This window comes from Petaurus breviceps, unplaced genomic scaffold (assembly GCF_028583685.1).
Source record: "Petaurus breviceps papuanus isolate PSGF00001 unplaced genomic scaffold, PetGlider_PUasm1.0 139, whole genome shotgun sequence".
Lineage (NCBI taxonomy): Eukaryota > Metazoa > Chordata > Mammalia > Diprotodontia > Petauridae > Petaurus > Petaurus breviceps.
In genome coordinates, this window is record NW_027185697.1 from 16,403,305 (window position 1) to 16,417,293 (window position 13,989).

General features: G+C 39.1%; 1 protein-coding gene across 5 annotated transcripts in view; it reads left to right on the top strand.

Moving 5' to 3' along the window:
• The window catches only part of CDCA2 (cell division cycle associated 2), a 49,202-nt gene that overhangs the window by 13,199 nt on the left and 22,014 nt on the right, over positions 1–13,989 (top strand). For 4 of the 5 annotated variants that reach the window (XM_069066936.1, XM_069066928.1, XM_069066922.1 and 1 more), the window contains exons 5-7: positions 7,883–8,024; positions 9,720–9,931; positions 10,744–10,834. In XM_069066936.1, the coding sequence (XP_068923037.1) occupies positions 7,883–8,024; positions 9,720–9,931; positions 10,744–10,834 (445 nt within the window). The remainder of the gene's footprint in view (positions 1–7,882; positions 8,025–9,719; positions 9,932–10,743; positions 10,835–13,989) is intronic. The other variant, XM_069066938.1, reaches the window with a different exon arrangement.

Consider the following 13,989-nt stretch of genomic DNA (forward strand, 5'->3'; position numbering starts at 1 on the left):
TTTCCAAACATAAGTAAAGTACATTCACGTGTTCAACCATAGAAACACAAAAAAGTCAAAAGTTCCCCACCCCTGGATCACAATTGAATCCACCCCAGAGTTACATCTAGCTTAATACCCAAATGGAGGTCTTTTCTTCATCTTGACACAAGGCAAGTTCTCAGCAATCTTAGTTCCTAGGGAGACAAAGCTTAGCAAGGCCACAAGATACATTGCCAGTCTCTTCATTAATTCATCCTCTGTCTGCAGAACAGTCCTTGAACCCCTGAAAACATTAGCAAAACCCTCTCCTAGGATTTCTGTAAACATACAACAAGAAAATCCTTCTTCAGGGCTTCTGAACCAACAGAAAGGTTCCCAGACCCCTGCAACAACAGCACTGTCCTTCACCAGTGGACAGTATTCACTCTCTGTCTGCAGGACAGTCTCAGGATCTCTTAGCCAACAGCCAGGTTCCAGGACTTCTTCAACAACAGGACTGTCTTTCACCAGTGGACAAATCTGGCAAAACAACATCAAAACAGACAAAGTACCAGCAAAACAGCCATGTCTCCTCAGTCCTTGGCGGCTCCGGGGGCAGGTCTCAAAAGTCCAGGGCGATTCAAAGTGGCCCTCAGCAATCCTCTCAGTCTCTCTCTGCCTCCACAAGGGTGCTGCTTCCAAAAAGTTCTTCTGCCTCTCTCTTGTCTCTCCAAATCCACATCACCAGCTCCTCCCAGTTCAGGACTCTCTTTTTACATCAACAAGTCCATCCCACAGGTGGGATTAACAAGCTCTGGGTTTTAACACAATCTATTTGAAAACCAAGCCAATACAGGGGAATCTTTATATTCCATTACTATCACAACCACCATTCTCCTTATCACCTCGACGGCCAATCTAGATGTCATCCTTGATTCCTTGTTCTCACCACCACCCCACCCAATCCAATCTTTTGCCAAGGCACATCAATTTTACCATTGTAGCATTTCTCATGTAGACCCCCTCCTCTCCTCCAATGCTTCCACCATCCTGGTGTAGGCCCTCATCACCTCACACTTAGACTGTTACTACAATATTCTGCTGTTTGGTCCTCCAGCCTCCAGTCTTTCCCCACTCTAGTCCATTCTCCATTCAGCTGTCAAATTAATCTTCCAAAAACATGGGTTTGACTCTACCGCCTAGCTCTCCCTGCCCGCTATTCAATAAAATTTTGTGATTTCCTATTGATTTCAGAATCAGATATAAAGTCCTTTGTTTGATTTGCACAAACCCTTCATAACCTGGTCCCTTCCTATCATTCCAGGCTTTTCAACGCCTTGAATCCCCTCTATGTACCCTGTGACCCAGTGACACCCACCTCCTTGCTGTTCTTCACCCAAGTTCTCCCATTTCCTCCCTCCAGGAACTTTTATTGCTTGTTCTTCGTGTCTGGAATGCTTTCCCTCCTCCTCTCTGCCTTTGGGCTTCCTTCAGGTCTCAGCTAAAATCACACTTTGCGCAAAAAGCTCTTCCCAGTTTTCCTTCCTTTTAATGCCCTTTCCTCTGATACCCGCCCAATTTCTCTTGATACGGGCTTTGTTCCTGCGGTTGTTCGCATGTCATGCTCTCACCAGAAGACTGAGCTCCTGTGGTTTGCCTTTCTTTGTAGCCTGGCACCCAGAACTTAATCAATGCGACTTAGTCAGCGGGTGATCGGCTGCTTGGCAGCTTGCAAGGTATAAGGTGAAGCCTTAGAATTGAAAAGTCTCTCATTTTAGCAACATATTTTTTAATGATGTCATGTGGCCATGAACTTGAAACACTAATTTTTGAAGCATCAAATTACCCAATCAAGAACTATTTATTAAGGGCCAGGGTGCTGAGCACTGTGCTACGCTCTTGCCAATGAACCAGAGAGCATTGGAAAGACACACGGGCATATCAGGAGGCTTCAGGACATTGGTAATGGTGATTTGTCTGCAAGAAGTGGTTTAAAACACTACCCGTTCCCCAAAAATTGAAGTCAAGGATGACCCAGAGGGCCCTGAAAAGGCATATGTGATGGGTTTGTTGAAGTTGCAATATAGTATAAGTAAGGAATTACTTAGTCACAATACTGTTAAAGGTTGTGATCAGAAAAATCTATGATTGAGCCACTACCATGGAATTGTCCTATGGGAGAATGCTCCACTGGTATCCTTGCCATGTGGAGAATGTGAGGAAACCCCCACCCCAAAATCCCAGTACCTAGCTTAAATTTCCTGTGATCAGTTTGAAAGAGAACCTGGATGATAGTGACATTGGGGCACAGGCAAGGTTGGGTTATAAATCTGCATTTTTAAGGGATGTCTGAGCCAGGAAACATCCAAAAATCCAGTCACTCATAGAATGAGAGTAAGGAACCCCTTTTATGCTACCCTAGTGCCCATGGAATGTTAAAAGTCTAAAGGAAAGAAAGCCTCTAGCCCCTTGGCTATAATAGGTAGATTTTCTGCCATCCACTCTTGAGGGAGTGGATAAAAATGCCACAAGAAGAAGGAATTTTGGCTGGGGTACAGTCTGCCCCTGGACAGGAATCCCCATGTTGAGGGGATTGCTGACCTAGGGAGGCCCAGGAGGTGCACAGTTCTAGAATAGAATCTTGGAGCAGGTAGAAGGGACCATGGTAACCCAGTGGATGTCTGAAGAGGCTTCTTAATCCCAAGCACCTTCGCTCCTGGGGAGGTAGGAAAAATTGTTTGGAAAGAAAATGGGAAGTGCTCAAGCTTCTGAGTATGGCCTTGAGAAGAGAAATTGCTAGTGTCCTTTTTAATTCTCTGGTTTGGCTGTTTGGTTTGAAATGCTGTAAATTCCCAGGCTTATTCATAGTCAAATGTGATAGGAAAGCACATCAGAGTTGGGGACTGGTTCTGTTTGTTGCTCTCCATTAGTAAAAATAATTTAAGACTTGCCTGAATACTGGCTTGTCTTTTCTTTTTAATAAGTGTGTCATAAAGGTCCAGTTTGCATCATAAATGTGCATGACCTTATTTGAATTTAAAATGCCCTGCTGCTTTGGTAGCAGCAACCTTGCTTTATGAGCACATTTGACTAAAAGTAAAATTCAGTGTGAACAGATCACCAACAAACATGGCATCCAGATTTTAACTGTCTGTTCCTCTTCCACTCTAGAACCTAATGGGAGGTAATTTGAAAGCTTTACAGAACTTTTTATTTGTGGTATTTGCTGTAATTGGAAACATACTTACTGTTTATTTAGTGTTACTTTTGATAGAAATGGAAAATTAGAATAATTAGGTTTTTTTTCAAAAGGATAGAAATCAAGGTTGGGGGGAATGTTAGGGAAGTATGTTAATGCATTATGGAAGTTCACTTATTGAGATGAGAAGAGAAAATGTAAAGAAGTTATATATAGATAAGATAATTTTTTCCCTCTATTACTCTACATAAAATAATCTTTCTTTGTTTTTGACAATATTGCAGGCAGAAACCTTGACAAAAAGAACTGAATATACAGTGTAAAAGCTTCAGATCTGTAAATAATTCTACTGATTTTTTTTTCTTTCATGTATATTCTTTAGCTAAAATGGAATTGATGTCCATTTTTCCGAGCCTTTCCCACCTTTCTGTTTCACTGGGAGACAGTAAATCTGGTTCAGGGGTCCTGACTGGGCCTTCTGAGAGAGCTCAGCCAAATGGTTTCTTCCAATTCCTCCTTGTTCCAGAATTCTGTGATTCTTAACAGATCATTATCCATACAGTGCAGAACGCACCTGCGGGGAGAAGGGCTTAACAAAAACAGAAAATGGTCTGGCTGACCCCAACTTGGATGGATCCTTAATAGTCTCCGAGGAAGAGATATGTTTTGCATGTATTATTTTCATTTGTGTGAGCTTTGAAAACATTTGCTCACTCAGCTCAAGGCACTTGACCAAATTACTCTGCTTAGCTTACTTATACTCTCTATCTTGAATTTGGAGGAAATATGACCCAGTGGCTAGAGAGCTAACCTCCAAGCCAGGAGGACTTGGGTTCAAGGGTCACTTCTGGTGCCAACTGGCATTGTGACTCTGGACAAGTCACTTAACCCTCCAGTTGTAGAACAGGGCAGTTCCCTGCAGAAGTCCCTGTCCATCCCCATCCCACCCCCGGATTGCTGCAGGAGCTTTGAGCACTTGGACTTGAGATAGAGAAGTTCCCCTTGGAGTGGGGGGATTTTTACATTATGTTGTTATCATAATCTTTATAGATACAGATAAAAACATGGGACTATAAGACTGAGAAAATCACAAGAAAGGGGCAATGTTTCTATCTCCTTTCCCCTTTTCCTTTAGGAATTTGCAGCCTAATGTCACTCTTAAGCTAAGCCTCCTTTCATGTTGTCAGCTGGTTCCTCATTCAAACACTGATTCTCAAATTTTGCCAGTGGTAGAACCTTTACAAAATCATTTTTTTTTAATGCCTGCTGCTAATGATAAATACATATTGTAATGCTGCTTTTAAGAGATAGTAGACCAAATTTGTTCTAAAACAATATTATGGGCATTCTATATATTGAAAACATTTTTGTTTTTCATTGAGTGCTTTAAAAAAAGCTTATGGTTTTCTTTGAGGGAGGTAAATGCCTTAGTTGTTTTGCTAGAATCGTGAAACTTTTTAGCAATGTAACTGTCAGGGCGCCCAGGTAGCACAGTGAGTAAGAGCACTGGCCCCAGTGTCAGGCTCAGACACTTAGCACCCACCCAGAAACACCTGGCCGTGTAACCTTGAGCAAGTTACTTAACCCCAATTGCTTTAAAAAAAAATGTCCATCAGAATAAACCCACCCTGGAGTTAAGTAAAACTAAGTTTTTGGATATTTGTTTCATTAACAACTTTATACCTTCCCAGTTTTACCTACCTCCCTTTTCCATAATTTGTGTTGGCATACAAATATTTAAAGTGAAAAATAACTAGTGATACTGAAAAGACCTATAAGGGCATATACTTTTCTGGGACAAACTCTGGGTTGATGACCTAAGCCTTGGGGCAGAGTAGCGGAGTGGGAAAAGAGCTTGGACTGAAATTAGAGTCTGGGCCTCAGCTCAATTTAAATCCTTCTGACTCTTACCTGTGGCTTTAGGCAAGTCACTTAAGCTCGCTGGGCCTCAGTTTTCTCATCTATAAAATGAGCTAAGACCCCTTCCAGCCCTTAGTCATCTGTGGTTATATGTTACCAGAAGCAAACAGTGCTGCTAGGAGCTGTCTGGTTTGGGAAAGAGGGCCCAGGCAAAGGCAGCAAGGCTGGCTACTTAGAAAAAACTTACCCAGGCCCAATGTGCCAGAAGCAGAACCTCCTGGACTCCCGGACTGAGCCTATCACAATGTCCCTGTAATTGCCAAATCATGATTGGGGTGGCTTTGGTGGGGTCGTGTCCACGTTGCCAACTCCCAGCAGTGCCTAAGGCAATACTGAAAAAAAAAAAAAACAGTTCAGGTACTTCCTCATTCTTCTCACCTTCCTGTTCTCTCCCACTGATTCCTGGTTATTCTCATTCAGTCTGCCTTCTGTGCCTGCAAAGCCCAACTTTACATATCTGGCTTTCCTCAATAGCCCTTCTTTTCACTGTGAACCCATGCTAGAATTGAAATTCTTTTTACTCTTGAGTATTTCAGGTAGCTGTTAATCCGATTAAAGGAAGAGACTTTAAGGTTTGAAGGTTTAAATTTAAAATTTTTAGCAGGGTGTTATACCCTAAACAGGGCACTTTTTTTTTTTTTTTTAACAAAACTGTATCATTCCTGGTATTCTGGGAGAGAACTTTGGAGCCCTCTGGTCTGGTTTGTTTATTCCAATTCTCCTGCCCTTCCCTTTTGGTCTGGTTCTGTTTCCCATTCACCTTTGCAACATCAGACTAGAAGTAGAATTCACAGTGTCATCCTTTGACAACCTGGGTGATGAACTGTTATCCTTAATAAGAACTCAGCCTCCAGCTCTTTGGATAGTCTCTGTCAATGATTTCTTGGTTAAGATAGATAAGGCTGATCTTCAGGGATCGGCTCGTCAATGTGGTGTTGTTACCTCAACATACTTAGAATGAACTTTTAATTCTCATAAAAATAGAATACACAGAATGAGGCATGGAGAAATTTTGTTTTAATTTTTTATTTATTTTAAATTTAAATACAAAATGAGAAATGAAAGAAAAAACAGGATTCACTATAAAACAATAACATTTCCATTTATGTAAAACCATAATATACATATTTTTGTCAGTTCTTTCTCTAGAGGTGGATAGCATCTTCCTTCATACGTACAAATCTCCATGTTTTTCTGAAACCAACCAGCTCATTTTTTCTTAGAGTGCAGTAGTATTCCATCACAATTACATACCACACTTGTTTAGCCATTCCCCAGTTGAAGTGCATCTTCATTATAGCCAGTCTGATAGGTGTGAGATGGCATCTCAAAGTTATTTTAATTTTCATTTCTCTAATCAATAATGATTTAGAGCCTTTTTTCATATGACTGTATAGTTTTGATTTCTTCATCATATCCTTTGACCATTTATCACTTGGGAAATGACTTGTATTCTTATAAATTTGACCAAGTTCTGTATACATTTGAGAAATGAGACCTTTATCTGAGATTGTCTATGAAAAATTTCCTCCAATTTTCTGCTTTCCTTCCAATCTTGACTGCATTGGTTTTATTTGTATAATAACTTCAATTTAATGTAATTGAAATTTACACTTCACAGTGCTCTCTATTTCTTGTTTCTTCATATATTCTTTGACCTGAGTCTGATAAATAATATGTTCCATAGTCTTCTAATCTTCTTGCTATATCTCCTTTTGTATCTAGGTTGTGTATCCGTTTTGATTATCTTGGTACGTGGTTTAAGATGTTAGTCTATGCCCAACTTCTGCCATACTGTTTTCCAGCTTTCCCAACAATTTTTACCAGATAATGGATTCTTATCCTAAAACTTAAATCTTTACTGCTGTATATCATGTCTACTCTCTTCTATTGATCTACTTTTCTGTTTCTTAGCCAGTACCAAAAAATTTTGGTATTTACTGCTTTATAAATAGCTTAAGGTCTGGTACTGCTAAGTCTCCTTCAAATACACTTTTTATTACCTTCTTTGACATTTTTGACCTTTTGTTCTTCCAAATGACTTTTGTTATTATATTTTTCTAACTTAGTTAAATGGTTTTTTTAGTAATTTAATTGGGATGGCATTGAATAAATAGGTTTAGTTAGATGTCATTTTTATTATATTGGCTTTGCCCTCCCTACCCATGAACAATGAATATTTCTCCAATTATTTAAATCTGACTTTCTCTAAAGAGTGATTTTTATAATTAATATTCGTGTAGTTCCTGGGTCTGTTTTGGCAGGTATATTCTAGGGTATTTTGTACTATCTATGGTTGTATTAAATGCTCTAAAACAACATTGAATAATACTGGTAACCTGCTTATCTCTTTTAGTTAAATGCATTTTAACCTTAACTTTGAGATCTTGGTTTTTTTCCGTTAACTGAAGCTAGAGGTTTTTTTTGTACTGTGTCATCGATGTCAAGTGAGTTATATCCCAACTTAGATGAAATCTGGGGTCGTTTAAAATGCTCTAGTTTAATTAGGTTGTATGTTACCAATGACTTTTGTGTTCATCTTTGCAAGTAGCCCTTGGGTTCATATAGAGGAGGGTTTTGTGTGTGGGAAAGAAAGCTGCAGGTAGGATATTTTAAATGTGTGTTTTTCAGGAAGGAAAGCATTCAGTTACTTGTTCAACAAACTTATTAATAGAGCCTCCTGAATTTAACAGTTATTTATCATCATATGTATTTAAGTGGTTAATGCTTAAATAGTGCAGTTTTAGGTATGGAATATAGGATATGCATTTTGGACTGACCTCCTCTGTTCTTATACTTTAGCAGGCCAGCCCTTTTCGATATAGAAATGGTGATTCGTTAAGAGAGCGAATTTCTGCCTTCCAATCTGCTTTTCACCAGGTAAAGGAAAACGAAGGAAAGTCTGGACATTCAGGGCCAGAGGGAGACTTTCAAGCAGACTGCAGTAAGTAAACAAAGTCGATTTTGCCAAGAATTTTTATGCAGAATACATTATAAACTTTGGTTCCTGGCAAAAAAAAATGCATTTGATGAATACCTGGGGAGTACTTTGAGTTGCCCTTCAGCTTCCTGCTGTGAAGCAATCCTGTTTGTCCATTAAACTCAACAAATATTTACTGAGACCTGAACTGCTTGTCTTTGTATTAAAAATATTTCTTTATAATCATTTATCATCCATCACCTCAGCTTTTAAACTCTGCTTTATAAACCAATGGTCATCTTTAATTGTGGAATCAGAAAAGCTGTGAAAAAGGAAAATTAGCTTGACATTACTGTGCCTGTTGTAATGGTCATATAGCCTTAGTAGGTTAGATTCCAATTCCAACAATTGCTTGGAACCATCTTCAAATATAAATATGTAGCATTGTGACTGATACTCTTTAATAGAAGTCAGTAAGATTTGAGCCCTTTCCCTCCAGAGCATACATTCTGAGACAGACGTTATCCATTCACATTTGTGATTTTAGTTTTTACCTCCTCAGCTGTAATGTTTTTCAGTGTTTTTGACCTAGTCGGTCATTTATGTCATTATAGAAGATTTGCTGATGATAGAATTGCTTTAAGATAAGAATAACTGAATCACAATGTAGTCTATCAAGGTTAATTAAATTAAGCAAAAAAAAAAACCCAGCAACAACAAAACCTTTTTAAATGCCTACTATTTTAGGAGATGCTAGAAATACAAAGCTTAGCTAATGTGATCTCTGTTATCTAATTTATCATGAAGTAGGGGGGTTCAGATAAGACAATTTTAATTTTCACATACATAGTAAAACATAAAAGAATTGTCACATGAAACTAAGTGTTCTATAGAGCTTGCTTTTCTTTTTAAATATAAAATAAATTTAACAGGTAACTTTCAAAGCTGCCACCCTTGTGTCTTGATACTTTGTGGCCTATCATCTGGTCTGTGCAATTTTTTTAAAATGCTTTATTACATGACCTTCTTTTAGGCTATTCCGTCTTTTCCGGCTCTCCTTGCCACTAATCCTCTTCTGCCCAATGCCCTTGTAACAAATAAACAGTCAAGGTAAATGAGACTGTTTTAACAGATTAGGGATGGCTTTGTTGAAATTTCATGTGTTTGGGGCAGTAAAAGTTGTATCAGAATTTAAAATGTTAAGGCCAGGGAAGAAAGTGGGCCTGGGTGCTGGTGTCCATGATGATGAAAAGGCTGTTACTGTGTACCTCATAATGAGGGAGCCACTTAGGCTGAGTCATGATGCTCTGTCTTGGGGCAAGACTGCCCAGGGGCTAAAGGTTCCCGCTTGTGGAGACTGACCCCAAGTGTGAACTGTTTTCTTGATGAAGAAACACACCACTGAGGTTTTCAGAATTAAGGAATCAGCTCACCAGATAGATCTACTGAGGAGCCTTCACTAATAGCCAGACCCAGCATTAGAAACTTTTTCAGAAGTGTAGCCTTGAATTACTGGATTTCATTAAATTTTCATTTTATCTGTTTTAGTGGGTTTTTTCCTTTTTTTACAGTATTTCAAAATGACTTAATTTTTAAGTGAACTTTTTATTAATTTTATAAAAATATTCAGAATTATACATAGAATATTTTTAAAATTTCAAGGGTAAATTGTTTAAATGATTCTAAAGCTGTCTTTTTTACCTCCCATCTGGAATTCAGCTAAGAACAAAAGCCCAAAACGTTGCGACCAGCCCAAGCTGTGTGGAGAGGTACCATCTAAGCGTAGGCGAATATCTTACCAGAGAAACTTAAAAGAAAATATAGCTGATGATGAAAAAAAATTGACTGACATCCAGATATTCCATATTACTTCTTTTCCTGATACAAACCGAACTTATACCTGTGAAACTTATACGACAGATCATTCTAAGGTAATTACTTGAGAAAGAAAACATCAGAACTTGGTGGTTATTGATTTAAGTAGTGCTTGACTTCCTGTAGTGATTGTATATGGTGGTGGTAGTGGATAGGGGTGCATTGTTGGATGTGTCTGCCCTTAGATTTTTATGTGGTTCCATTGTTTTTGTTATGTCAGATGGCCTATCTGAAAGGAGGCCTTCTTTAATGAAGTAGGACTTTTCCTACTTTTATTTTATTGCTTTTTGGAAGGGGGAGGGCAGGGCAATTGGGGTTAAGTGACTTTCCCAAGGTCACATGGCTAAGTAAGTAATAAATGTCCGAGGCTGGATTTGAACTTGGGTCCCCCTGACTCCAGGGCCAGTGCTCTATTCACTGCACCACCTAGCTGCTCCAACTTTTCCTACTTTTAAAAATTATTATGTTTAGTGAGAATAAGATTTTGGATCTTGATGAATTTTGAAGCATAAGACCACAGTTTAGGAATTCATTTCAGACAGTGTAGTTATGTTCTACTAAATAAAACATCTCCTAACATGGATCTTATCATTGAGTAAAATCTGGCCAGTTCTAAGGTCACCAAAGACCCTGCTTTGTAGAAATAGAGTGACTAGAAAACAGATATTTATCTTCCAAATTTGACCCAGGAAACTGAAAAGATTCCCTTTGGCTGTTTAGAGTACAAAGAATAGCTTAGTTATTACTGTGCCTGATATAAGATCAAAATGAAACCAGGCCTATTTTGACCAGATTGAACAAGAAATCAACGTTTGTTTACTTGGTGTTTCCCAGAAAGTTGACCTTAATCAGCACTTTTCCCCCCCAGGAATCTTCTTGTGATCCATCCATTGTTGCGCAGTCTGGATGCTCAGTTTTAGAGAATACTTCACTGAAAAGTCTCTCAGGGGCTACAAGGGGTAATTATTCCATTTCTATTGTGGTGACCTCATGTCCTGTTTAAAATGCATTAATAATAGCATTTACCTGGCTCCTTAAGGTTTGCAAAGTGCTTTTCATATGGTCTCATTGGATATCCTCACTACCATCCTGGGAGGTAAGTGGTATTGGCATCCCCATTTCATAGATGAGGAAATGAATCAAGCAGAGTAAAGTGACTTGCCCAGGGTCACACAACTAGTCCGTGTCTTGAGGCAAGATTTGAACTCAGATCTTCCTGACTCTAGGTCCATAACTCTGTGTACTTTGTCATTATTTTAGAATTCCTATTCTGGGAGAATATTTTATCCTTTTTTTCTCTAATTTTGCTTTCAACCAAAGCAAGTCCTATGGCATCTCTAACATGTGTAAGACCCATCTGTATGTTAAAGATCATAATCTCTGTTAGGGTCAAGATAACACAAATTGAATAGTAAGTATTTGACTGGAGGTTTCATACCAGAGGACATTATCTATGAACCTAGCCTTTGAGAATACTAGGCCCTCACTGCTTTGCACAGGAATCCTATGTAATGAATGCTCATTGAATCCATGTCTCATGGTCTAACTATAACTATTTGAACTTTTTCCTCCTTGCTTGGCTCCAAAGCTTCATTGCCTGACCCATTTCCCAGCAGTGCATCCTGATTCCTATTTCCTCAAAGATTATTTCCCTCATTTCCCTTCTTAAAAACTCCCAGCCTCTTCACTCATTCCCTCCTTCTCTTTACCCTCTACTTTTTACTAGGGCTAATCCTTGGTGTATCCAGCATCCCCCTGTTGTCCTGTAACATCTTCATACTCTCTGTTATCTTCCTCTTCTGTGTATAAGCATGTTTAGGTCTCCTCAGACATAAAAAACTCTCTGAACCATTTGGGTTTTTCACTCTCAACTTTAATAACTACCAGATTTTAAATATTCTGCTGCACCTTATACCTTCATTCCCCTTTTTTTCCTGTACCTTTTGCTATCTGCCTTCTTTTCCTACCCTTCTACAGATATCATTGATTTTAACTGTTGATTATTCTAGATAAAATCAGTTTAACCCCCTTTGCCTGAAAGACAGTATGCTTATGGTTCTCAAAATCAGAATAAATCTTGAATGTTTGTAAGGAAAGGTCCACCATGACAGACTGCCCCTACCATGTACAGTAACAGTGAGTAGCGGTTAAATTTTGGATTTATGTAAGAAATAAACTCCTTCATCATTGAAATTGTCCAGAAGTTCATTAAACTTCCTGGATTGGTAGCCAATTACCCATCACTTTATGTGCTCAGGTCAGACTAGTCTCTGTGGCTGCTTGTTAGGGATGTGGCTGAGAAGCAGTTCATTGGGCTTTGTGAATTCAGCAAGTTGTCTCCTGAGAGAGAGAGCCCATTGATGGGAGATTCCAAGACCCTCATTGGCCAGCCTCTCTGCAGCCCATTCAGGTTCCCTGAGGAGGAGCCAGACTCAGCCAGCTTCTCCCTAAGTCATCATTTCTTTGTAACTTCTACACAGATGACATCCAAATATGTATTTTCATCTTCACTTTCCTCTTAGGCTCTAAACTCAAATCCAGTTAGCCAAAAAGACATCTGTACCATCACTTTGAATGTAAATTTCCCAAACCAAGTTTATTATCTTTACCCCAAAACAGTTTTCTATTTCTGACTCTTTACTAATAAAGACATCACTTTTCATCTGATTGGGTGATGGTCCTCTCTTCTGATTTTTCCCTTCTCTCTCTCTCTCTCTCTCTCTTTTTTTTTTTTTTTTTGCTTTTTGGAGGGCAATTGATGTTAAGTGATTTGCCCAAGGTCACATGGCTAGTTTTTGTGTTAAGTGTCTGAGGCCGAATTTCAACTTAGGTCCTCCTGACTCCAAGGCCGGTGCTCTATTCACTTCACCACCTAGCTGCCCCAGTTTTTCCCTTCTCTTTACCTTTCATAGTTTCCTCCATGTCTAACCCCTGCTGTCTGTTCCTATAGCCAGCTTACCAGTCCAGGACCTTCATGTTAGCTTTTGCAGTTTCCTAACCAGTCATTCCCCCTGGATTTTCCTTTTGCATAGATCCAAGAATATTATTTTGCTCAAAAATCCTTCTGCTATTCTGAATTAGACTGCTGACTAAAAATCACACTACCTAGCGAAATTCAAGGTCCTTTACCAATTTGGGGCCAACCCTTTCCTGCCTTATTGTGTAGGATTTGGATCTCCCCCATTCAGCACACACACACACACACACACACACACACACACACACGTCAGTAGAGCAGAGACTGTTTTTGCCTTTGTATTATTTCCAGTACATTGGTTGGTACGTAGTAGGTGTGTATGAACTGGGCTCCTCCTTGGCACTTGTTCATTTGTGTCTAATTCTCTGTGACTGCAGGGATTACTCTGTCCCTGGGGTTTTCTTGGCAGTGATAGTGGAGTGGTTTGCCAAGCACTCTTTTCTTCTTGGCCACCTCACTGCCTGTTTGGTTTTTATATCTCATGTATTTTGTTGTTACAGTTACAACATTGTTGTTACAGTTGATTTCTTGCATTCTCCTAAGTAGATTGTGTGCTCCATGAGGGCAGGAATGGAGTCTTATTCAGTTAATCATTGTATCACTTCCAGCCCTGAGGATACAGTATTCTATGTTTTAGTGTTTATTTAAGCTGAAGTTTGAAGGTATTGAATTTTCACAATAGAGGCCAGATGTGTGAGCCAGGTCCCATAATACTCAAAGTTGGAGATGTCCCCTTGAATCCAAAAGGAATTGAGGGTTTTTTGGTGGAGGGAAGCATTCACATGTGGAATCTATTATCCTAAGTAGTTGAGTAGACTGAAAACATTTAATAGGCTCAAGAAGGACTTACAGAAATTTGTGGAGAAATATGTTCATTACTGTCTATTAATGGAAAATCCAGGAGTTCTTTATAATTTCTATAATCTTTTGAGGCTGAGTTAAGGCTATTCCTGCCATGCTCTTCTACAAAACAGCCATTGGTAACAATTAACAGAGTGCAGGATGGGGTCATTGATCTTTTTAATTCCCTTTTCAAAACTTCCTAAGTTGTGTTAGGGATATAGTTTTCTTTGATCTTAAGGTGTCCTTGCTTTATCTTGTTGCCCAAATCCCACACTATTAGAGGAAAGTAATTTG